Raw genomic sequence first — 23,702 nt, 5'->3', positions numbered from 1 at the left:
AAACGCCACTCAGTGTGTTCCTGCTATGCGTTGCTGTTCGGTTGCATCCCATTTCAATTAGATTTGTGTGCGCCACAGATACATTGAAATATCTATATATGTAAGCGTCGGTGCAGCAAGACTAACTTCATTTTGATGTGCTCAATACGAAAATACCCTATATATTACTTTTTTTTTTTTTTTTTTTTTTTTTAATATAGTTTTATTGCAGCTTTTGTCGTAAACTCTATGGCGCATTTGTAAGGGTACCTTAACTAATGGAGTGGCTAAATGCCTTTATTGCAAAAAGTTACTTTAATTTAATTTAATTTAGGTCACTTCTCAGGTCTAGGGGATGCGATCTTTTCAGCCTTCTGTTGATAGTATTGGTGGCTAAATTGGCTGCAAGCTGGTTTGGGTGGGCGGATATTCTGTCCGCGTATCTTGTGCTGTGTCGGCCAATGAGCTCAGCAATTGTCGGCATCTGGAGGTCGGTGTGCAGGGTTTCATTTTTGACGTACCATTCGGCTCCGGTCCAAGTCCTTAGTGCTTTGTTTTGTGTGGTCTGGACTTTATTTATGTTTGTTTTTGCAGCAGACCCCCATAAAGGCATTGCGTAAGTGAAAACAGGTGCCACTATTGAGTTGTAAATGTGCCTCTTGCTTCGTAGTGACAGAGGGCTGTCGCTTCTTAGCATCCAGTCGAGTTTTTTTAATTTGTATTTGCACTTTTTGACTGTCTCACTTATGTGCGGGCCATAGGTCAGTCTCTTATCCAGAGTGACTCCCAGGTACTTCACCTTGTTTGCCCGTGGTATTGGAGCTCCTAGAGTCACTTCGGGGCAGGCTCCCCTTCTGGTTGCGAATGTGATGTGCGTGGACTTTTGGGCGTTGATTCCGATGCTCCAGCGAGTTAGCCACCGATTGAGATCGTGCAAGTAATCTTGCATTTGACTAGAGGCTACTTCGGGCGATTTATTGCGACTCAGTATGGCTGTATCATCTGCGTACGTCGCTATAAGCGTGTCGCTGTTACTGGGAGGCAACGGCATGTCTGCGGTGTAAAAGTGTATATAATGTTGGCCCAAGCACACTACCTTGGGGCACGCCTGCTCTAACTGGTCGACTCGAGGATTTTGCGTGTCCTTTTAGGACCTTGAAGCTTCTTCCTGTCAAGTAAGAGGCCAGCAACTTGAATTGGGAGACAGGTAAGGCTTTCCTGATCTTGTCAAGGGAGACCCAGATGCCACACCCGGTCGAATGCCTGCTTGACATCGAGAAAAACTGCGGAGCAGTATTCCTTGTTTTCGAACGCGCCAAGAATGTGGTTGATCACACGATGCACTTGCTCTGGCGTTCCGTGCTGCCTCCTGAAGCCGAATTGATGCTCCGGTATGATTGTTCTTCGACTCAGCTCATTCAGTACTCTTCGCAGAAGTATTCTTTCGAATACTTTAGAGAGTACCGGTAGCAAGCTGATAGGTCTGTAGGAAGCAATTTCCTTTTCGGGTTTACCAGGTTTCAGGATCATGATTATTTCAGCACGTTTCCAGCAGGACGGAAAGTGCTGAGTGCGAAGGATAGCGTTGCATAGTACTACAAAGTAATCAATAGCTGAATCAGGCAATGCCCTGATAACTTTCGCATCTATTCGGTCGTGTCCAGGCGCCTTTTTTGCTTTTACAGCTTTCAACTGCTTGAGAACCTCTGCCTTTGTGCATGCTTCTATGGGGATACCTTCTGGGGTAGGAGAGTTCACAGTCCTTCTGATGCTATCAAGATCTGATTGCTCGGTAGTTAGGAGCGGCGAGAATTGCTCATATAAGTGGTCAGCAAAGGCTTCGGCTTGCGCTTCATCTCCAGTAAGCCACTCACCCGTAGCACTCAGGATGGGGTGACGACGCAGAGGCTGCCTTTTAATATTGCGCGTATATCGCCATAGCTGAAATTCCGCCCCAGCTGGAGTATCTGCTCGTTCAAGCGCCTCTCTAATACGCGTACATTGCATGTGGGCCAGGGCAACTTTGAGCTGTCTGGTGGCTTCGTTGTATCTGCTTTTGTCGCTGGCTATACGCGTTCTGATCCAGCGGCTCCTTGTCCATCGTTTGTATTCAAGCAGATTTTGAACGTGCGGGGTGAGAGGAGTGCTGTAGTGCGAGTGCTTTTGAATGTGAGCAGCCGGTGCAGCTAGCAGCGCTGCCTCTGTTATAGCATCTTGCATTCTATTTGCTGCGTGCTCTACGTCTTCTGCAGTGCGGAGTTCTATTTCCGGGTGCAGTGAGGAGTGTAGAGTGAGCTTGAAGGTTGCTAGATCCGACCCAGCGGGAAGAAGGCGTTGTCTGATCGGGAAAGGTTGTGGGTGAGCGTGGACGGTGACTATCAGCGGAAGATGATCTGAAGACAGATCGAGACATTCTTCGATGCTCAAGAGTCTGTCACCTATTCCCCTGTAGATGGCGAAGTCTATTGCAGAGGGATGGTGTCCGTTTATTGGGTAGCGTGTGGGAGCTCCCGTGGCCAGGATGGAGTATTGTGCGCTTTGAATTGCGTCGAATATTGTCTCTCCGCGTTGGTTCGCTCTGCTGCTGCCCCAAAATGGATGCCAACCATTCCAGTCGCCTCCAATTAGCGTTTTTTGGTTTCTTCGATTGATGATCTGTGCGATGTCTTGTACGCGGAGATCTGCGTTGGGCGGGCAGTATATCGATGCGATTTCAATCTCGCCAATTGATGTAGAAAGGCAAATGGCAGAGGATTGGAGTGTAGCGTCTGAGAGTTGAGTCGATGGTGTGTGTGCCAGAGTTGAGCGGATAAGCAGCGACGATCCTCCAAAACTGTTTGCTCCACCACCATGAGCGTGATAGTGTTCGTATCCAAAGATTTTTAGCGTGGGACATTCACGTGTTTCTGCAATCAGCATGACATCGATGTTTCTCCGTGATAGGAAGACGGCTAATTCTTGAGCCTTGCTGCACAGGCCATTAGCGTTCCATATGCCCACGCGAAGCGACATTATTTGGAGCTGAGTTTTGTTATGAGAGCCATAAGGCTGGTCAAGACATTTGCTTGCTGGGCTTGCAGCTCTCGCATTGCTTTGATTTCAGCATTAATGACGTCAAATTGTCGCTGCTGCTGTTGAAGAAGCTCAATAATAGCTGGATCGGGCTTATTAGATGCTGGCTGGGCTTTTTCTCCTCTAGCAGCTTGGGCGTATGTTAGTCCGCTAGTGGGCACTGTAGTGGGCAATGTTAGGAATCCTTTATCAGCCCAGCGCGGGGCAGCGTTGAACGTTTGTGCCGGGTTACGTTTTTGCGCGGGAGCCTGTGCCTTTAGGAGTCGCTTGTAGACGAGGCAGCCTCTGTAGTTCGCCGGGTGTTGTTCTTCGCAGTGAGCACAGATTGGAGGTTGGTCCCTTGCTCGCAGACAATCCTTGGAGGAATGTTGGCCGGCGCATCGCACACATCTGGGAGCCTTGTGGCAGTAGCGCTGTGTGTGCCCAAATTCCTGGCAACGGTGACATTGCGTGAGGTCATTGAATTTCCTCGGGAGCTCAACCGTGCATCTCTGACGAGCTATAATGCGAAGATCGTGTACTTGCTTGTTGTTTGTAGCCTGCGCCAGATCCACAAAAAATATATTTAACGGCGTTTTGTCAATCCGACTGAGCGGGTTAAATACATTAACAACTGTATGCCCTTTCAGACAGATATCTGACTTTATCTGGTCTACGTCCGTGCTTGAGTGCAGTCCTTTTACGCAGACTCGGTAGGGCTTATCTTCCTTCAGCTGGTAGCAATGGAACTGCAGTCCTATCTTTGAGAGGTGCTTTACCACCGCCCGGTAGTCATCGCTGCAATTAGTAAGGACTCCAATATTGTTCCTTTTGGGCTTAATTACATACGATTTGGGGTCGATGACTTCGTCAATGACTTGTTGAAGTTTGGCAACGGATTTAATGTCCGGGCACCAAATAGGGGGCGGTCGAGACTTGGGTTTTTCGGCTGGCTGCTGATCGTCAGCATTTGCGGTCACTTCCATTTCGCAATCTTCTTCGTCATCTTGATCAAGAAGTGCAAATTTGTTCTGTCTTGCTGCCGCAGCTTTGCTAGTGCTCGGTTGGTCGAGCACAGAAGATTTTTTTCTAGCTGCTCCAGGTGAGCTTAACTGCTTGCGTTTTATGCTTGATGCTTTCGGTCCTTGGATGGATGTCACATCAATTTTCTTCAGGGACGAATCACTGCTTCTGGCACGTATTTCAGCCATACGTGCATCAAGTCTGCTCTGCATTACTGCCTTAATCCTTTCGGATTCTGCTGCTAGACTGTCAGTAGTCATCTCTCTTTTATATTACTTCGCCCTAGAAGTATGCTATATTTCTTGGGTGATGACGATTCCAAAGACACAAACCAGTTGAGCTTCCTTGCAAAAGCCCAGCTAATTTGCTCAGCTGGTTGCCCAGCTGTTTTGATCGTGGCCTCCGGTGTGTGACCGGGGCTCCTCTTTGCAATTTCGCTGGCACAAAAGTAGTTTTGACGTCTTTTGCTGTATCCACGTTCACCGCGTCTTGGAGAAGACACTGCAGCAGCACTTCAACACTGTTAGGAGGTTTGTGATATATTTGTATCGAAATTTCTTTAACTTCACTTTACTTTTGCAGAACGCGTATGTACACTTTGAGGGCTTACACACGTGTGTGTATATATTACTACACACATTCATTATCATATATTCTAATAGATAAAATACTTGAAAGAACTACATTTATATATACTCGATTTTTGGTTTATCATAAGCATCTCTATTCTAGTTTATATGTCATAGATAATTGATGGCTTTGAAATAACTATCATCGACTCTTGATGCACCTATTTACTATTGGTCTCCTAAAATAGTTAGACTAATAGATGTGAGAAAGAAAGAAACCCTAAAACATATGTATCAAAATCTTCATATGTACTTTGTCTGTTATTTATCATCTCATCAAATATTATATCTTCATCTAAAACTCATCAATATACTCAGCAAGTCATTCACAATGGGTATAGCACTATTGGCTATGATACCCACAAATGCTAAGCACATATGCCAACACGTTGTGCTCTGTTGCTATATATATAACTGTGCCTGCACACACACCCACACACCCACACGCACACTCTGGCGCACAACCAGGCACATAAAATCTATTGTCTGTTTAAATATGAGCAACAGATTAAAATCTAATTTAAAGTTGAACCGGTCAAGCTTTTCGGTGTGTCTCCACTTCAAGTTTAATTAATATGTTAAGCCCATAAAAGCCTCAGCAGTAAACTAAATCCGAGCAACAATGTTGTTGTTTTTAAGCCTGTGTAAACACACATGGTCTTAAGCACACAGACAGACACACACACACACACACATACATAGCAGCAGCTGCTGAATCTGCCTCAATTTCAGCCTTTGTTTTTTGACTGAAAAGCTATAAAGCTACAAGAATCGCACATTAAATCAGTAAACATATAATAATTATACAAACAACGACGTCAAGTTGAGCTTTGTGTCTGTAATGCACATTTTAAAGTGCTGTAAACACTTGTGTAACACACACGCACACTCACACCCACACACTCAGGCTCACTGAGGCACAAAGCGAGCAGCACTCGACGCGGCTGTAATTTGACGCTGAAAAGTAGGCAACAGAAAATGTTAAATGCATCTCGCGCGCGCTGCGGCTGACGCTGCTGCGCCGCCCACACATTCACACCCACGCCCACACGCTTACTAGCCGCTGCTTGGCTGCAATGTCTGCGAGTGTCGTCAAGTGTGTGGCATGTCAGTGTTGTCATGGGCCGGGCTAGGCTGGGCGGACTTGGGTGCCCAAATGTTAAATTTTTGGCATACGCACATACGCAAATGCCACCCACGCTCCTTCTGCTCCATCTCTCGTCTCTCGTCTCTTGCCCTCGCTGCACTGCACCGGACAGGATTTCCCAACAAATTTTGCAGCTATGCAAATTTCAATCAAACAAGGCTGTCTGCCCTACGCACGACCGTTGTTCAACTATATTTTTATCAGCTAGCTTTAACGCTTAGCCCCAAATGCAAATGTCCCGGGCAGCAACATTTTGATGCCTGTCAGCGTTCAGAGAGCCGACACCAGACGCATTATGCTCGCACGCCTCATGCCTCACGCCAACTGTGATTTAATCTATTGGAGCTGGAGATGGCCGCAGCGCAGTGAGGTCGTATTCTGTGGCCACAGGCAATTTGCGGCGTATGCGGCGTATGTGCGATATTTTGCAGGCACATTTTTAGCGTGCGAACAAAGCATGCCACAGTTTGTGGAATTAACATAATTCGAACTTGCATTTGGCTATTATTATTGCATTTGCTGGGTTATAAAAACATTAGAATAACATATCGAGTGTGACGTATATGTACACTGAAAGAAATATATAGTACTAAGTCTTTAGATTTTGAAGATTTTATTTTTTGTATTTTTTTATATTCCAAATTTAGCTAACAAAAAAACAAACAAAATACAATTTCATTATATGAAACTCCTTTCAATGTAATTCTCAAGAATTAAGGTCTAAGTCGGCAAAAAGTTGACTCAAAAAGATTCAAGTGTCTGACTCTGTCATTTAATTTGTTTGCTCAAGCTCATAATTGTAATCTTACTTTTCTTTCAGTGTAGTAGTGCATGCAAAAATGCTCACACATGTGCTGTGTACGACTTGTATAACACTTTTATCATTGGAATTGCAAATTTTTTGTCAGTAACTTGAGAAAGACACATGGCAACAACACATAACAACATAACACAGTAAACACACACATACGCACGCGTGCACACACACACACACACCCACCCACTTGAGGCAACGAGCATGGGTGGGCTTTTGACATCAAAAAGGTAGAGACGCGCACAGCTGGTATTTAACATATTTAAGCCCAAAACTAAAAAGGCAGAATTAAAATTCAGCCCAAATGAAAAGGAAGCAAATGGAATAAATTAAGTTGCAAATCGCTTTAATATTGAGAATGAAAGAAAACTTCCCCAAGCATTCGCGCACTCAAAGAAATTATGAATAAGTAAATATGAAAGAAGGAAAAATATAAATTCATATTTTAGTGAGTTTATAGAAACTCTCGAAATAAAAAAAAAAACTAAAATAAAATAATGAAAATAATAATTATAATTAAAAAACAAAAATTATTAATCATAAGACAAAATATTGAAATAAAAATTTATTAAATATTTAAGTAAACAATAGCAAATAATTATATAATTGACTAATTAAACAAATATCCTTGACTAATTTTTAACTATTTAAATTCTTCAGAGTCTCATAATTTATTTTGCACAAGCTCGAACCTAATCTATGCCCCTTTTTCTACGTGTATTTCTGCGACTGCTGAAATGTCTTGCGATCTGAATTGTTGCTTTTATTGCACGTAAATAAAGTCATAAAGTCATCATTACACGCTCGCCAACAAGCATTGACACTGAGCACAAAACAGACACGCGGACAGGCACACAGACAGACATGCGTAGGACAAAGGGCATGTCAACGAGGGGGACCAAAGGGCAAAGGCGTTGTACAGGGGCCAACAGAGACCAACAGTTCGCCGATGCCGGCATTGTTAAATTCAAAGGACAAAGTTTTGTGGTCGCGATAAAAATTCGAAAATGTGCACAAATTACTTAAAACATATTAAAAATGGGGGCGTGCCGTGGGCGTGACCACCCACCAGCCATCTTACAACGCACAACATTGCCAAAATTAACAGTGAAAGAATAAACCACACACCCAAACACACACAAACACACACACAGACAAAGGGAGCTGCGCATACATAAAAGTGAATTCCTCTTGGGTAAGATCCTGTTTTGCTGCCATAAGGCGGAGATTCTTTATGCACTTTTATGGGCCGTTTTGTCACTGCAATTTCGTTGAAAATTTGACAATCAAGTTTTAACTTTTTCTGTTGTTAACGTTTCTAAAGTCAAAATTACAAAAGATGCATGATCAACGACAACATAAATAAACATAGAAGTCTTATGTAATATATATAATACAATATATAGTTTTAACAGATGTATACACTGTTTCATAGTTATATTTATATAATATTGAATCACCAAAAAGTAGTACCTCTACTTTTATAGATATTATAAAAATCTTATATTTAGAACATTTAAAAAAATTCATATTTTATTTATAAAAATTCCTTTTTAAATTGTTATTGCTATGATATTTCTGTAGTGCTGTACTGTAAATAATTGTGTCTTTATGTTCAACTTGTTAAGCTGCCAATTAGGTAGTAAAAAGCCTGTTTAAATAAAATTAAAAAAAAAATATTTTAAAAAAATAATTAAATAAAATAAAATAAAAAATAAAAAAAAATTAAAATTAAAACGCAATATTTTAGTTGGTCGTTAAAATTTGCTTCCGTATCATTTAGAAATTAATTATTATATATTATATTATTATTATTATATAAATAAATTATAATATATTTTGTTATTATTATTATCATTATATTATATTTTAAAAAATTATGCGGCAAATTGATTATGCATATACAGCATACAATAAGACACTTCATTAAACACTAATCTACCTATATTTCATATATATTCACTGATTATTTATATCCTTTTCAAACAAAAAAATATCTCACACGTTTTTGATGCTTTCGCGCGTAGACGATTCTTTTTGCTATCGATATACACATCTTCAACATAACGATGGGCAGCACTATCGTTATGGTGCCTCACAGCACTGCAAGGCCGTTACATGACCGGCAGCAAAACAAACGAACAGCTGTTTGCGGCGTGCAGTGAAAAAGAAAAATACTAGCTGAAGAAATGTTACAGAATCTTTCGCTGCTGCTGCGCAGCCACTCACGCCGGCACTATGCCAAAGCTGCCATCAAAGTGAAGACGATAGAAACTGAAAATACGAAACCACTTATAAGCTGCCGGCGCACACAATTCAATCTGCTGCAACATGAACGAGCGGACGCGAAGTTTGGAACAATTCCACTGTGCTCCAAGGGCTGGCTACACAGTAAATCCAAAAACGACCACTTCACACTAAATCCGACAGTTACCAGCGAGCAGCGGAAAGCGGAGATGCAGAGCTTGAGTGAATTCCTAGACACATCACAAATCCAAATGCACCCACAGCTTCTGGAGAACCTGCAACAGCAGCTGGGTATCCAGCAACTGACAGGCATTCAGGCGCAAGCATTGCCCGTAGTGGATGCTAGCTTTCACACGTTAATTGCCGCCGAGACAGGCTGTGGCAAGACACTCGCCTACCTGTTGCCCATACTCAATAAGACGCTCAAGCAGCAATCTTCAGAGAAAGACAAGCTAAGATTAAATACGCCAAGGATATTGATACTGACGCCTGGACGTGAACTGGCCACACAAATTTCACAGGTAGCTCAGAAGCTGTGCACGGATACGGAACTAAAGGTGAAGGCGCTGCTGGGTGGCAACACGAAGCAGTTGATGCTGAATCCACAGTTCGCCGAGGTGGACATATTGGTGGCAACACTGGGCGCAGTCAGCAAGCTGGTCACAACGGGTATCTATCACATGGACCAAGTGCGCCATGTGGTGTTGGACGAGGCAGACACGCTGCTGGATGACTCCTTTACAGAAAAGCTCACCTACTTCTTGAGAAGATTTCCCGTAAGTGTCGAGTTTTTTAAAAGATTCAGCTTCTAAAGTTTATCCCCCAACAGTTTCACAAAAATCATGTACAGGACCCGAACGTTGTAGGCACGCAGTTGCTGCTCGCTTCGGCCACCATGCCCACAAATACACGAGAGATTCTGCAAAGGGTCATCGACGTGGAAACCATAAGGGAAATTGTCAGCCCGAATCTTCATCATCTAATGCCACATGTTACGCAGAAGTTTCTCCGCATGGCCAAAGCGGATCGGCCAGCCAATTTGTTATCCCTGGTCAAGCGCGATCTGGCTAAACGGCGTCCACTTATCGTGTTCAGCAATAAGTCAGCTACGAGCGACTATGTCTCCATATTCTTGAATAACAGCGGCATCAATTGCCTCAACTTGAATGGCGATATGTTAATGAAGATTCGCATTGGCCGCTTCGAGGAGTTCCAACGCGGTGAATGCGATGTTCTGTCCACAACAGATGTGGGCAGTCGTGGACTGGATACGACGCGAGCACGTCATGTGGTCAACTTTGACTTCCCGCTGCACGTCTCCGACTATATACATCGATGCGGACGCATTGGACGCGTGGGCAGCTTGGATAATTCGTTAGTCACGAACTTCATTTCATCCCGCCGAGAAATCGATGTCGTGCAGCGCATAGAGCATGCGGCACGCACTGGAGGATTGCTGCCCGATGTGAATGCTAATATTAAGAACATTATCAACAAGCGCATCATAGCGGACATGAAGGAGGCAGGCCTGCCGGTGCCTCAAGAAGATGCCTTCTAGTAAATCGTGTTACAATAAAGTTGTATCTATTAATTTGAACGTATGTGTACATGATTTTATTGCCACGCCTTAGATGCGCAAGTAATGGTAGCCACTGTTGGGCAACAGGCGCCTCACATTGCTTGGCGGCTTGTAGATCTTACGCTTGGCAATGAGTATATCGGAGTGCGCCATATCGTTGGCCCCGTTCGTTGACGGCGAGTCCATAAACTGCATAGCCCCAACGCCCTTCGGCTTGAGTAGAACGGGCCGACAGCCGGCGAATTTGAAGCGTATGGTGCCGGTGCAATTCAGTCGGAGATTCGGCAGCACCAGCTCTGGAAACGCCTCGAGCATTGTGGGCTTCGGTTTGATCGCCTTGCTGGGATCGTCGCCATGGCACATGGCTGCAGCCAGAGTGCTCCACTCTAAGCGACGCACGCCTGGCTGCGGCTCGAATCGGAAAGCGGGCTGTCGGGCATTCAGATAGCGCTTGGAGATCATCTTCTCTAATACGTCTGAAAACAAAGATATTAATATTTATGAAACACATTATTACAGGGCATCTACTCACTCGCATAGTGCACCATGAAAGGCTGTAAGCTGGCCGCACCGCATCCAAATTCCAGCCACTCATACAAGTGTATGTCATCACGTCCTCCTAGGAATATGGCAGCTGGTGCCAAATCCCGCCACAGGCTGTCGGGCATATCATGCACATTCAGCTTGTATATATAGGGTATAAACTCTCGGAACGCATATTCACCCAATGCAATAAGCCCACGTACAGCGCGACTAATGTACTGAAAATCTGTAAAAATACATATTAGTAAAGCTAATACATAAATATATATTTGTGTAAAATTCGTACCACGTTCGCTACACACGACCCGACCTTCAAAAAATCTCGCCAAGCGTCGCTTAATCAGAAACAAGCATTCGGAATGCAAATATCCACTCTGTGCCGCCATTTGACCGAGAGTCTCGCAAAGCTCATCCACATATCCACTGGCCACGGGACTGGCAAAATAGCTGGAGAGCTGCTGTGGCTCGTCCTGCAGCTGCTTCTCGGCAGCTTCGCTGCTATCGTCATCTAGCTGCAACTTGTATATAGTCTGCTCCTGCGTGGCATCACTGGTGATGGTAATATCAGGAATTGGCTGTTGCGCTGGGTGCTGCGCAGACTGCTGTTCCTGCTGTTGAGTTTCAAGGTCCATGCCTTGATTTCCGTATTGTTCACTCTGTATATCGCTGCCCAGACCCGGCTCCAGCTTAAGCTCTCTATCCAGCTCCATTGCAACTGGCACATGCTGTGACTGCGGCCGGCTATCGGTCACCTTGATGGTCTCATATGGCGCCATTAGCTGACTGATTAGCACCTCGGCCAGGTTGAAATACTCCGGCCGACAATTGATGTGATTCGCCAGCGGATTGTAGTTACAAGCGCGCAGTAATCGCCAGCAGCGCTGGCTCACCTGATCGTGCTGCTTAAAGGCCAGCATCTGCAGCATTTTGCTAATAATGACGCGATAGCAGGCGCCCATCAAAGGCGTTTGGAAGGCCTGCGAAATGGCTACTCCACGTGCCTGCGCATCGCCAAAAATTGCAGCTAAAAGAAGGTTGGTCAGATAAACAATCAGTACACCTGCCAAAACCATTTACCTGTTACCAAACTCTGCACAAACTGCTTTAAGTGTTCTGTATTCTTATCCTCCACCGGGCAGATGCAATGGAAATCCGCGCCATTTGGCAATGAGAGTGCAATATCTTTTTGAAACTCATCGCGTAGCTCAAAAATTTTATCCGAATGAAAGAAATAGCTGCCATCATAATCAATGCAATCCCAATCACTGTCCATAGCACCGAGCATGGGCGGCACATCCGCATCCTTGAGCACCTCATTGACTAGATCGTAGGTGACCACGCCGCCCGAGTGACGTGAGTAAATTTTGACATTCTGTGGAATTATGTTACAATGAAACGTAATTTAAATGATAACATCAATGTGCTTACATTTATAAGCTCCCAGATTTTGTAGGATACATCCTCTGCTAGGCGGGCGCAAACATCTTGCGATAGTTCAACATCTGTTTGATCATGTTGTTCCCAGAAGATTTTTATGGTACGCGGATCAAAGCCGGCGTACGTCTTATGGTGGCCCTGCAATGTAAAGCATATTTAAACAAATTTCAACAGCTGTCCAACTTACACACTCACAGTTTTGCCGGAACTGTTGGTCATTTCCATTCCAACACCTTGTGCATGTCCGGCCACGGCAAAGGATGCATCAAATAGATTATAGTTACTTAATGTGGTAGTTGGTGTCGTGGGCGTTGTGACCATGTTAACATGAGTGGGCGTGGCTGGTAAACTGGTCATTGGTACACCAACATTGGCGGCTGAAACCGAATTCTTGCTGCTAGTTTCCAGTTTGGTATTTTTTGAACGAGATTTCGTAGACTTTTTGTTTATTTTGCCCAATGAAGATTTGGCCGGCTCCTCCGACGAGCCACCGCCGGTTGTTTTCATCTTGTTTTCGTACTTTAAAAAATTGATTTATTTAACTGTTGCAGCTGCTGAACTCTGTTAGCGACATTTAATAAACAAAATTGGACAACAGCTGATCGAAGAATCTATCGTTTGTGGCGGTCAGTCAATAAATAATCGATACTTTGATAATCTAAACGATATTTTTATGGTAAACACTTGAACAGTTGTTGGCGCATAATATATAATTGCTTCTTAATAAATAAGAAAGGCGGCACAACAAAACCTACCCGCCATGGCTGAGGCCGCCAATGTGCGTCAAAATCTGCAGAATGTGCCCTCGATTTTTGAAATTTCGGCCGCAGAGACACTAGATAACCTTATCTATCCGGCCCTTAGCAAAGTCTTCGACTATTTTGGTCTTCGTTTGGACTTTAAGCTTTGGGGCAATTTGCATGTACGAGAAGAGGTATCACCGATTATCACATGGATTCTACAGTATTTGTATTTGCGCAAAAGGGCCTCCTCTTTCGGCGAAAGCTTTTATGGACTACAACGCACGGCCACCGCCACCGGTGAGCTGCTCACCCGCCAACAGCAATTCACTTCTGCCACTCTTCTGACTTTTCTGCCGTACATAGAGCGTAAACTGCGTTCTCGAAGTGCGCAGCATGAGAATACATACGCCTGGGAATCACAACTGATTAATTTATTTCACGTTTATAATGCCTCGAAAGCAATACACACATTCCTGTATCTGATAAAGTATGCGAAGAGCCACTCGCCGCTGTTTCGCGCTCTACGTCTCACGCTTCGCTATCCCAGTGAGCCGCCGAAGGAGGACAAATGGACGTACATATTCCTTAAGATGCTCGAGGTGCTAGCATTTTTCCTGCAGTTCATACAATGGTGGTACTCCAACGATCAGCGTCGGAAGCTAGGCGGAACGCTACAGAACCCGCAGGCCATGCCCGAGCGTGAGTTACCCAAGGAGCTGAAGAACACGTTACCCAAGAATGGAGAATGTCCTGTTTGCCTGCTGCCACTGCAAACGCCTACAGCTTGCGCTGTATCTGGTTACGTCTATTGCTGGAAATGCATTGTCACACATCTAAAGGAGCAGGGCACCTGTCCTGTGACTAGTTATCCAATCACCATAGAGGATTTAGTGCGCATCTATGAGACGTAACCAAGATATATGTATATATTGTATTTGTTTTGTATTAAAGTGTTTTTCATATTTTAAAACCCAGTCTCAGATGTTCCTCATATAGAATCCATTTCTTCTGCTATGGCATATATATAAGTTGTGGAAGTCGAGATTTGATGTCCATACATAGGCCATATTAGTTAACATCAATATGTGTTCACATATCGCGAAAAGGGAATATACTGAAGAGAATAGGGAGAGTATATATTAGATAGAGCTATCTACAATATATACAACCATACCCAAAGGCACACAGAATTCCACATGCAAGAAATACAATGGCCAAATGACGACACTGGCTGATAAGTGGAAGAAGAACAGTTTACGCTTGAGCAGATATGAAAGACGGTGGTGGGGTTCCGTATTCTGGCTGTAAGCCATACAATAAACCATGGTGGCCATGAAGCAGCAGCTAGTTATCCAACTGCTAAGCGTTGGCACCACATGAATCCAATTGGAACCCGGTTTATCACCGAACTCCGCAATGACAATATTGGAGACAATATTCACAACGAAGCAGAGCACAAAGAGGTAGATCAGCAGGCCTGAGCGTCGAGACAGCACGCGTTGCTGATAGCGGCAATATAGCCATGCGATGAGCAGACGCAGTGGTAGATGAGACCAAGTCAAGAGCTTCCAGCTGGATTGATTGAACTGAATGACCGCCGACGCGGTTGGCACAATGTGCAGTACGTGGCAATGCGTAATCGTAGATCTCTCATAATCCACCATGATGGTCTTCAGCAGGGTAAAAATGGTTAAGACAATCATGAAGGAGCAACCAAAATGCAGCAGTAAACCGACTGAGATTCTGCAGCGCGAGGCAACACTAATCTCCAAGTCCTTGGCCGAGATTGGCAACAGCTTGACCCGATCATGCATGTTTATATGTGCATGCAATTGTTGTTTTTGATTGACACCTATATTTTTGTATACTTAAATTAAAGTTTATTTGATTTCAGACTGACAGAGAAATCAGGAAATTCTTAAGTTAAATTAAGTAAACTTTGAGCTTAAGCTAGAACCGCACAATTACAATATATACAGGAATACAAGCCGATGGACGCTGAACGTTCCTTTAACTAAGTCGAGCTAATAGCGCATTATATGCAATCCATTCCGGGTATCGCAGTGAATGCTGAACGAGTGAAAGTCCCAACAAGCTGTCATATGGAAGCCCATATTGGTTAGCACCACAATGTACTCGAAGAGCGCGAAGAACGTGTAAACTATGAAAAGGAAAATTACTTGAATTAGTGATGGACTATCCAGGAGAGTATCGAATCTATATCGAAAGCTTACCGCCAGCCTCACAGCGTGCGTTGTGCCGCATGAAACAGTAGCCGGCGAGGCCAAAGGCAAGCACATTGATCAGGAAGAGATTTCGCTTGTAGCGTAACGATTTCTCTTCGTGTGGCAGGAGAACGGATTTGCGTGCACTCCTATTTAATAGATAGGATAGCAGCATATAGCATTCACTGCACGCTATGAACACCACAAACGAGTTCCGATGGATCTCATAGTTGTCCGCCGATGTCCACAACGATAGGCAGAACAGAGCAAAATTCTCGATGACATTCAGCGTGCAGGCCAGGATGCCAAACATACGACGATTGCGCTTGATGTGCTCCCTATAGTACTCCAAATACATGCGGGTCACAGTCAGGCGCAATGGCAGATGCAGGATGATGGCCAAGCGCCAAACCGTTTTCTGTGGCTCATAATTTCCAATTGCCGCCGACACCGACGGCAAGTAGTTGGCCACGTCGCAATGCGTAAACGTGGAGCGTGCAAAATCAAATACCAGAGACCACACTACACAGAAACAAAACGCGCTCAACGGCAAACTGAGTGCCGTCAACGCTAGCCGGGCAAATGTTATGTGAAAGAACACCCGTTTGGGATCGTTCAGACGCTCGTATGTGGGCAACATGGTTGGCGGGCGAAGCTTTATCTTTAATTTATGGCTCTCCGTGGCGTCTCCTCATAACTTCTACACGCCCTATTGTTGCCGCAATCAGCTTTTAACCTTTTGGCCGAAGAAACATCTTTAATTGCAGCGCCAGCGCGTAAACAAATGAAAAAGGCTAGTATGCAGCTGCAGAAAATATCTTGCAGGTGGAAATAAGCTCATCATCAATATATCTAATTATTATGGGGTATTGTTTCTGAGCATTCATTTAATCAAATAAAATAATTATAGTTGTAAAAATTATATTTTGTATATTTATCTAATTAATTATGTATTGCAGCATTTAACCACTATGGTTAGTGACTTAACTGAATATTAAAGCTTCATGAGCTACATACTGACTTTAATATCCATATATCGATATGCATTGTCATGATATCGTGGTGGTATCGATACTCCAGCGTATGTTATGCCAAAAAAAAAAAAAAAAAACAGATCCCAAAACAACGCGCTCTTTTAATTTATTGTTTTATGAGAAAAGTACCGCAATAACATGGATATACTTTTGGCAAACGTAAACAGCCTGCAGTTCAAGGCAGAGCGCGATCTCATCGAACAGGTGGGAGCCATACCACTGCCGTTCTATGGCATGGACAAGTCCATTGCCGCCGTCTGCAATTTCATCACAAAAAATGGCCAGGAATGTGACAAAGGCAGCGCCTGCCCCTTCCGGCACATTCGTGGCGATCGTACCATCGTCTGCAAGCACTGGCTGCGTGGCTTGTGTAAAAAGGGCGACCAGTGCGAATTTCTGCACGAGTACGACATGACGAAAATGCCGGAGTGTTATTTCTATTCCCGCTTCAATGCCTGCCACAACAAAGAGTGCCCGTTCCTGCATATCGATCCACAGAGCAAGGTAAAGGACTGTCCATGGTACAAGCGTGGTTTTTGCCGACATGGGCCGCACTGTCGACATCAGCATCTGCGACGTGTGCTATGTATGAACTACTTGGCTGGCTTCTGTCCTGAGGGACCCAACTGCAAACACATGCATCCACGATTTGAGCTGCCGCCCCTCGCCGATCTCAGCAAGGATCAGACGCACAAAAAACTACCCACGTGCCACTACTGCGGCGAGCTCGGCCACAAAGCGAACTCGTGCAAACAGTATGTGGGCAGCCTGGAGCATCGCAATAACATCAATGCCATGGACCACAGTGGGGAGAATAATGATGATGGTGCTCCGAATCATCCGCCGCCGCCGTTTATCAAAGTGCCCACGCCTCTAGAGGAGATCACCTGCTACAAATGTGGACACAAGGGCCACTATGCCAACAAGTGCCCCAAGGGTCATCTGGCCTTCCTATCGAATCAACATAGTCATAAATAGTTGTAAGCCCTGCATACCCTCTTGTACAACTAAGAAATCAGTTAATAGTACAGATTAAATCTTCCGTCAAACCATCATGCATGTCAAACGTCATACATTCCAGCGATACCACAACGATAAATCATAGTTTCCACTGGGTTATATTGACAGACATAATTGCTTCGCATATACTTCGTTGAAATACATAGTTTCTTTTTACAAATACCTTTCACGTTAAGCAAAATTAGATGAAATGCTTAAATATACAGAATCTTCAAATTTTCTATCGTACGACAAGCTATCGATACAATATACGAAACAATAGATGAATCTTCGAAACCGACTGCAGAGTAACTTACAATTGATTTATATAATGCAATAGTCCAACTCATTAATATATAGTATAAGAAATTCTTGTATATATCAAACGTTTACGTTGAAAAGAAATCCAAATATTTGCGTTTATTGCTATCGATAATAAATGAATCGCTACTCATCGTAACTGCAAACAAGTGAAAATATATCGCTTAGCTGGCTACTTGCCTACTCAGTTTGCTGCGCAACACAAAAACAAAGTGAAAAATATAATTGAAGAGTAAACATCACCTAAGTGTAGTTTATATAAAACGTCTAGGCATCATATTTTCGGTCATCTCAAAATAAAAATTCGAAACTAAATTGCTCAAAAACCCAGGAACACACTTTGAACGTCGGAAAAAATGACGATTCTGGCAAAATTAACAGGTGAAAAAAAGGATTTGGAGAAGGTTCCGCTTCCATTACATCTCAACGATGAAGCTATTATGCATCATGGCTCACTGATCAGTGTAAGTAAATGAAGATAGAAAACATTTTCTTTTGCGCAATAGTTTCATGTGTCCTTGCGAGCCCCATATTTTCTACATGTCCTTCGTGCCCATAGCTCTACAAGTTTTTTTTCGCTTTCGTTTGCCTTCGCGCGCGAGCCTTTGTGTGTGTATGTGTGTGAGTGGGTATGCGCTTGTGGGCGTTTGTTACTGTAAGATTTTCTATATACATGCAAAAGTATGTATGTGTGTTTGTGCTTTCGACAGCATGCATATTTATCGATTTTTCACATGAAATTCCCATGTGTGTGTCCTTGCACTCCTTCCTTTGCTCCATTTAAGGTCGCACAGCTTTGGCATTGCCAGTCGCCAGCACGATTTCGGTTTACCCCGACAGCTCATCATCCATTCCAAACTCCCTCTTTTTTAAGCCCAAATATATATTGCATTATGCTTTTGTGCTTATTGTGAATGATTCCAGTACATGTCTTCCAGTAGTATATGTACATATGCTTGTATGTATGTATGTATGTATATGCATATGAATAGATTTGTATATATAGACATACGTATGTAGATTCATACATAACTGTGTGCGTGTGCTTTTGCGAATATGCATTTTGCAGCTGAGCACAGACACATACATACATATGCATTTATATCATTGCATTTACGTTTTGTTACTCTTCGTCTCCAATTGCGCCGCTATTCGAGCACAACAGCAACTTTTTGCCCTTTGCTCGTCAGCGATAATAACTGCGCACCAAAACGACACATGTAAATAGCTTATATAGTGTTGATAAAAAGTAGAGAATGCTAGCCAAACAAACAGCTAACAACGGAAAAATGCTAGTCATAAATATTTTATGGATAGCTGTATGATAAAAGGTTTACAAAATGACGAGCTGTGAAACAATATATGCAATATGTATAAATTTGTTTAATGTAGCCATTTCACAATTACCGTTAGCTATTTTTGCAGTAAAAATGCTAAACTAAGGAGCTAACTTAGCAGCACTGATCATTTTATTTTTTTTTCGTATCTATTTACGTACATATATACATACATATGTACATAGGCATTGTTTACTTTCTTTTGTACTTTATTGACATTTTCATGTGTCCTTTTGATATGTGATAAGGAAATCCAAAACAATAATACTTCTGCCGGTGCTGAAGTACATACATATATATGTACTTGTATACATATACCGTAAGTACTCATTGAACAGTTGAACCCCATCTGTTGGTATTATTAGTCATTGGAAATAACAGTAGTTGCTATAAAAAGAATGAGTCTGGGGTATACCACGTACACATATCTAGTTATAGATATTTATTTACACACTAAATAAAATTAAACTGAGCTTAATTATGTACATAAATATAATAAAGTATGATTGTCATTGTTATCGTTCTTTAATTGCAGCCAAAGGGAACGTACAGCGATGCCGATACTGAATCAATGGTTTTCAATCGGCCGCAATATAATTGCCTAAAATCGTTTCTTTTGTTCCTGATCGCCATTATCGTGATGCTAATGGGTGTACTGGGCGGCTGGACACTTTATCGTTTATATGCCCCAAATCATTCCAGCATGCGCTATCACGCCCTCTGCGACATACCATATAAGGAAGACTCGATGGAATTGCCACGTTTCTATGCACGCAACGACGACTCTTTCGCATTGAACTGGCGCTCCCTATTGCCCCAATTGTCGGGGTCCCCAAGTGCGGGCAACAGTATGGGCGGCCAGTTCGATGAGCTAGTCAACGATAATTTCTTCCGCGAGGAAATCGAGTTGAATAGCGGCGATGACGATGGCTATGCCAAGATCGATGTGCCGGACTTTAAGGATGGTCGCCACGGGCGCTTCATGCATGACTTCAAGGAAAACCAGTCAGCTATTATTGATACCACCACCAATCGGTGCTTCATCATGCCACTGGACCGGGACACCACACTTCCACCCAGCAGCTTTGTTGATCTTATGCAGAAAATGGGATCAGGCTACTATAACATTGATACGGAGCGGGTTCGCCGTAATATGCGTGTCATTACACCACGTATCACCGATCTCTCGGTCATCTCGGAACGCATAGCCAACGAATGCTATGACATGAAGGTGTACATGATGGAGAAGTTTGTATCTGGGGGTAAGTCTTGACTTGTATTCTCCAGTTGGCATGGCCGACCCTTTACTGTAACACATTTCCTTAACGAAACTTTTTGCTTTTCAGTGGCCAAGCGCTCGGCTGATCCTCTGCCAGATGCCGGCAAGTATGCAGCTTTCATGGGAAAGGGCGTGGTTGAGTATGATCTGTCAAACATAGCCGAGGTCGAGGCCTACGAGGCGAATGAGGCCCAGCAGCATCAGGCCGCCTAGGCTCCAATTGGTCGTATGCTCCAAATGTTTTAAATTATTTACATAGAAAAAAAAAAAACAAAACGAAACTGAAAGCAAAAAAATACGAATGGACAGCAACCATAACAAAGACAAACAAAATAGTATTGATTTCTGTAAGTGTGTGTGCGTGTGTAAACAAAATGATCTGTAGGCAACTGCCTCAACTTTTAGTCTGTAGTTCGACTTTGGGATAGACGCGTGATGAATTTTCGATTTAGAGGCGACTTCGGTTTAAAAACACGTAAATATCAACATGATTTCTGCAATTTTAATTATATGTGTCATATTGCAATCTTAATATTTATATGTATTAATATAATGTACGTATATATGTATATGCAGACATTATTATATATATATACTTATATATGTATGTGTAATTTTGATTTATTTAAATTTGCATTGCCTTACAGCTAGCTAATTGAATTTTTAAATTGAATGATTAGTTTTAAATTAAGATTTCATTTACAAAATATGATATTTTATCTCTTTAATCGGAACACAATTATCAATTACTCCGCTTGCCAAATAACAATAAGTAAATATTTAATTTAAATTTATTAATTTTGCGAATTGGGTTTTAATTAGTTTCAAATTAAGTATACGATATGTTAGCAAAAAAAACTTAGTAAATTCTTTTAATTATTTATAAAATTGAATTATTAATTAGCCTAATTTACTTTGCCTAATGCACATGTCATGTATTCTTAAAATAGCATTTTCAAGTCGCGTCGGGTCGTACGTGTTCGTATCAATAATCGCAAAATTTGTAACGCGTTTATCCTTAAGGGCGATGTAACCATGCTTATCAACTGTTAACAGATCGTATTGTATTGGCCAAGTGGCTCGACGAGCTGTCCACGGCTCGTTGGGCTCAATAATAACAATAAACGAAAAATCATATATAACGATAAAATAAAATGAAACCCTGTTAAGAAATGTACCTAGAAAGCAATTAAATGCGATTGACGAAATTGTGACAAATACTAAAGAAACGAAAAATAACAAACAAAAGAAGAGAGAGTGCGATTTGGGCTTGGAATGTAACTGAGGGGATAATATGTAGAATTTTAGGATTCCAGCAACTTTCTATTGTATATGAGAATAAAGGGTAAACCTAACAAGAAATTAGAAATATAATTAAACACCCAAATCCAACTTGAAACATATATGAATAATAAAATACACACTGCATTCGATTCCAAGTACATATTTTATATTATATATACTCTTTAACTCTATAAACTATAAATGCGTACGCGTGCTAAACAAATATTTATATAGACGAAAAATCGAACAGCAAAAAATAATTAAAAATCCACAGCTATTTACATTTGCTAACGAAAGAAAGAAAGAAATTGTCAACATTATCAGAAAACTAAAGATAAAAGCAAATTAATCTAAATGTTCTTTAATCGATTTCAATGTATTAAAAACGCGAATTTGTGATCTTTAAATCGATTTGGTTTATTTTAATTTTTTTAAATATGTGGTTTGCATAGCGCTATAGTATGATCCACGCCGTAGGCCACCTTTAGAACCTTGCCATTGATGGCCGCCTTGAAGGGGAAGAACTGATCCTTCTTGTGGCCTAGGCCCAGGTGGCCAAAGCGATTCTTGCCCCACATAAAGAGATCTCCGTCGGAGTTCACGGCGCCCATGTGAAAGACTCCGCAGCCGATGGAGACCACAGTGGTTGCATTGCTGAAATCGTTTCGACCGAATAGCGGTGGCAGTAGGTGCTGCGGCTTTGAAGTTTGCTCCACAAACGGGCCAAAGCCCAAGATGCCATAGCCCCAGGTGTAGACGAGGCCCTGGTCATTGAGTGCCATGCAAAAGGAACCGCCCGCTGCCACATCCTTGACCTTGCCCAGGCCCTTGGTCAGCGTGAGCGCTCGAGGTGTGCAGATCTGGGTCACTGCATCCGGCGCATCATCTAGTTGACCATACTCTGAATTGCCCCAGCCAAAGACATCGCCCTTCTCGTTGAGCGCCAGCACACAATCAGATGCGCAGGCAATGCGCACAATGCGCTCCTTCTCGATGTCGCCGCCTATGAGCGTTATCTGGCCAGCGCTGTAGTAGTTGCCCTGACCCGTCTGGCCGTCGGCACCCCAGCCGCAGGTGTAGACGCGCCCCAGCTTGCTCAGCAGCATCGTATGATCCTGTCCACACTCCACGGCAACAAGCTCATCGTCCGCTCCGCAAATATCGCGCTGGGCAATGCGATTGATCAGCGCACTGCCCGAATATTTCTCCTCTTCGATAATGGAACGGCCGCACTGTCCATACGAATTGTTTCCCATGGTGAAGACGGTGCCATTCTGCGTGAGCACCACGAGATGTGCTCGACCTGCCGACATGCTCTTCACCTGCATATCCTCATCCGTTTCGCCCTGCAGGCGTGGCAGCTGTATTGCTGTTGGATAGATAATCACATCCAAATTAGCCGGATCCTTTTTATTGCCCTTCACTTGGTAGCCCAGCTGTGAGTCTGTGTTGAGGCCGCTACCAAACAGAGTCAGCCCATCCGAACGCTTCACTGCGTACGCCGTAAAGCCATAGCCGGCTGTGACATCCGTGATTTCATTATTATTCGAGAACTGCAGCCTCGTTGGATGATGCACCATTTCCGTGTATCGCTCTTTGGCCTTCTTCACATTGGTTTGCAGCCCCAGAGCGCCTGTCTCCTGGAAGCCCCACACGTAAACCCGATTTGCATGCGCATCGGTTGTGTTTGGTTCATAATCTAAAATGAAAACAACTGACTTACAAATGCAAATGCAACGTGCTTAGCCGTTATACTTTTTATTTTGCTCTGATCTTGTGACAGGACCACACGCTTTGCTTTTGTTGTATACTGACGACTTAAATGGACACTTGCCCACTTTGATGATCTTAATATTTTGAAACTTAACATACTTAGCGGTTACTAATATAAATGAGTTGAATACACCGATCCGAGTGCATTGATTATGTACAATAATAAACCATTTATCGATATACATTTTGGTATTTTTGCGTTGTGGTATTTTTCAATTTTTAATGTGTATCGCATCGATCTATATTAATACAATGTTA

General features: G+C 43.0%; 7 protein-coding genes across 8 annotated transcripts; 4 read left to right on the top strand and 3 right to left on the bottom strand.

The window, feature by feature from the left end:
• The first annotated feature begins 8,760 nt into the window (after nt 1-8,760).
• Nucleotides 8,761-10,487, top strand: LOC6577671 (probable ATP-dependent RNA helicase DDX28). Its single transcript, XM_002003585.4, has 2 exons — nt 8,761-9,666; nt 9,720-10,487. The coding sequence occupies exons 1-2, from the start codon at nt 8,833-8,835 to the stop codon at nt 10,446-10,448; spliced, it is 1,563 nt and encodes a 520-aa protein (XP_002003621.1). The 5' UTR covers nt 8,761-8,832; the 3' UTR covers nt 10,449-10,487.
• Nucleotides 10,478-13,050, bottom strand: LOC6577670. Its single transcript, XM_002003584.4, has 6 exons — nt 12,645-13,050; nt 12,441-12,587; nt 12,090-12,384; nt 11,299-12,036; nt 11,002-11,238; nt 10,478-10,945 (listed from the first exon to the last, which is right to left on the bottom strand). The coding sequence occupies exons 1-6, from the start codon at nt 12,954-12,956 to the stop codon at nt 10,518-10,520; spliced, it is 2,157 nt and encodes a 718-aa protein (XP_002003620.2). The 5' UTR covers nt 12,957-13,050; the 3' UTR covers nt 10,478-10,517.
• A 56-nt stretch (nt 13,051-13,106) lies between these two features.
• On the top strand, nt 13,107-14,162 carry LOC6577669 (peroxisome assembly protein 12). The gene has a single exon (XM_002003583.4). The coding sequence runs from the start codon at nt 13,210-13,212 to the stop codon at nt 14,101-14,103; it is 894 nt and encodes a 297-aa protein (XP_002003619.1). The 5' UTR covers nt 13,107-13,209; the 3' UTR covers nt 14,104-14,162.
• Nucleotides 13,609-16,211, bottom strand: LOC6577668 (post-GPI attachment to proteins factor 2). 2 transcript variants are annotated; one of them, XM_002003581.4, is made up of 3 exons: nt 15,427-16,211; nt 14,367-15,353; nt 13,609-14,306 (listed from the first exon to the last, which is right to left on the bottom strand). In XM_002003581.4, the coding sequence occupies exons 1-2, from the start codon at nt 16,055-16,057 to the stop codon at nt 15,217-15,219; spliced, it is 768 nt and encodes a 255-aa protein (XP_002003617.1). In that variant the 5' UTR covers nt 16,058-16,211; the 3' UTR covers nt 13,609-14,306; nt 14,367-15,216. The 2 variants fall into 2 exon arrangements, with proteins under 2 accessions (XP_002003617.1, XP_002003618.2); XM_002003582.4 differs by lacking the exon at nt 15,427-16,211 and having other exon boundaries at nt 14,367-15,218.
• A 287-nt stretch (nt 16,212-16,498) lies between these two features.
• LOC26528233 (cleavage and polyadenylation specificity factor subunit 4) lies at nt 16,499-17,506 on the top strand. The gene has a single exon (XM_015165784.3). The coding sequence runs from the start codon at nt 16,590-16,592 to the stop codon at nt 17,427-17,429; it is 840 nt and encodes a 279-aa protein (XP_015021270.1). The 5' UTR covers nt 16,499-16,589; the 3' UTR covers nt 17,430-17,506.
• Nucleotides 17,507-17,935: 429 nt separating this feature from the next.
• On the top strand, nt 17,936-20,935 carry LOC6577666 (integral membrane protein 2B). The gene is made up of 3 exons (XM_002003580.4): nt 17,936-18,235; nt 19,644-20,370; nt 20,455-20,935. The coding sequence occupies exons 1-3, from the start codon at nt 18,128-18,130 to the stop codon at nt 20,598-20,600; spliced, it is 981 nt and encodes a 326-aa protein (XP_002003616.1). The 5' UTR covers nt 17,936-18,127; the 3' UTR covers nt 20,601-20,935.
• A 1,096-nt stretch (nt 20,936-22,031) lies between these two features.
• LOC6577665 (RCC1-like G exchanging factor-like protein) lies at nt 22,032-23,614 on the bottom strand. The gene is made up of 2 exons (XM_002003579.4): nt 23,427-23,614; nt 22,032-23,370 (listed from the first exon to the last, which is right to left on the bottom strand). The coding sequence occupies exons 1-2, from the start codon at nt 23,539-23,541 to the stop codon at nt 22,103-22,105; spliced, it is 1,383 nt and encodes a 460-aa protein (XP_002003615.2). The 5' UTR covers nt 23,542-23,614; the 3' UTR covers nt 22,032-22,102.
• Nucleotides 23,615-23,702: the final 88 nt, after the last annotated feature.

Source organism: Drosophila mojavensis, unplaced genomic scaffold (genome assembly GCF_018153725.1).
Source record: "Drosophila mojavensis isolate 15081-1352.22 unplaced genomic scaffold, ASM1815372v1 contig_36, whole genome shotgun sequence".
Classification (NCBI taxonomy): Eukaryota; Metazoa; Arthropoda; class Insecta; order Diptera; family Drosophilidae; genus Drosophila; species Drosophila mojavensis.
The sequence above is the reverse complement of the archived record's forward strand: the minus strand, read 5'-3'. Positions and strand labels throughout refer to the sequence as shown.

Bases quoted from the DNA above. Each gene is read 5' to 3' on its own strand.
- LOC6577670 (XM_002003584.4), bottom strand. From the start codon at position 12,956: ATGAAAACAACCGGCGGTGGCTCGTCGGAGGAGCCGGCCAAATCTTCA. The intron at 12,588-12,644 runs GTGAGTGTGTAA...TTTACATTGCAG, and splicing joins CCAACAGTTCCGGCAAAACT to GGCCACCATAAGACGTACGC. The intron at 11,239-11,298 runs GTACGAATTTTA...GTATTTTTACAG, and splicing joins GGTCGTGTGTAGCGAACGTG to ATTTTCAGTACATTAGTCGC.
- LOC6577666 (XM_002003580.4), top strand. From the start codon at position 18,128: ATGACGATTCTGGCAAAATTAACAGGTGAAAAAAAGGATTTGGAGAAG. The intron at 18,236-19,643 runs GTAAGTAAATGA...CTTTAATTGCAG, and splicing joins ATCATGGCTCACTGATCAGT to CCAAAGGGAACGTACAGCGA. The intron at 20,371-20,454 runs GTAAGTCTTGAC...TTTGCTTTTCAG, and splicing joins GGAGAAGTTTGTATCTGGGG to TGGCCAAGCGCTCGGCTGAT.
- LOC26528233 (XM_015165784.3), top strand. From the start codon at position 16,590: ATGGATATACTTTTGGCAAACGTAAACAGCCTGCAGTTCAAGGCAGAG.
- LOC6577665 (XM_002003579.4), bottom strand. From the start codon at position 23,541: ATGTTAAGTTTCAAAATATTAAGATCATCAAAGTGGGCAAGTGTCCAT. The intron at 23,371-23,426 runs GTATAACGGCTA...TTTTCATTTTAG, and splicing joins AGATCAGAGCAAAATAAAAA to ATTATGAACCAAACACAACC.
- LOC6577671 (XM_002003585.4), top strand. From the start codon at position 8,833: ATGTTACAGAATCTTTCGCTGCTGCTGCGCAGCCACTCACGCCGGCAC. The intron at 9,667-9,719 runs GTAAGTGTCGAG...ATCCCCCAACAG, and splicing joins ACTTCTTGAGAAGATTTCCC to TTTCACAAAAATCATGTACA.
- LOC6577668 (XM_002003582.4), bottom strand. From the start codon at position 15,006: ATGCATGATCGGGTCAAGCTGTTGCCAATCTCGGCCAAGGACTTGGAG. The intron at 14,307-14,366 runs GTATGGTTGTAT...TATTCTCTTCAG, and splicing joins GGAATTCTGTGTGCCTTTGG to TATATTCCCTTTTCGCGATA.
- LOC6577669 (XM_002003583.4), top strand. From the start codon at position 13,210: ATGGCTGAGGCCGCCAATGTGCGTCAAAATCTGCAGAATGTGCCCTCG.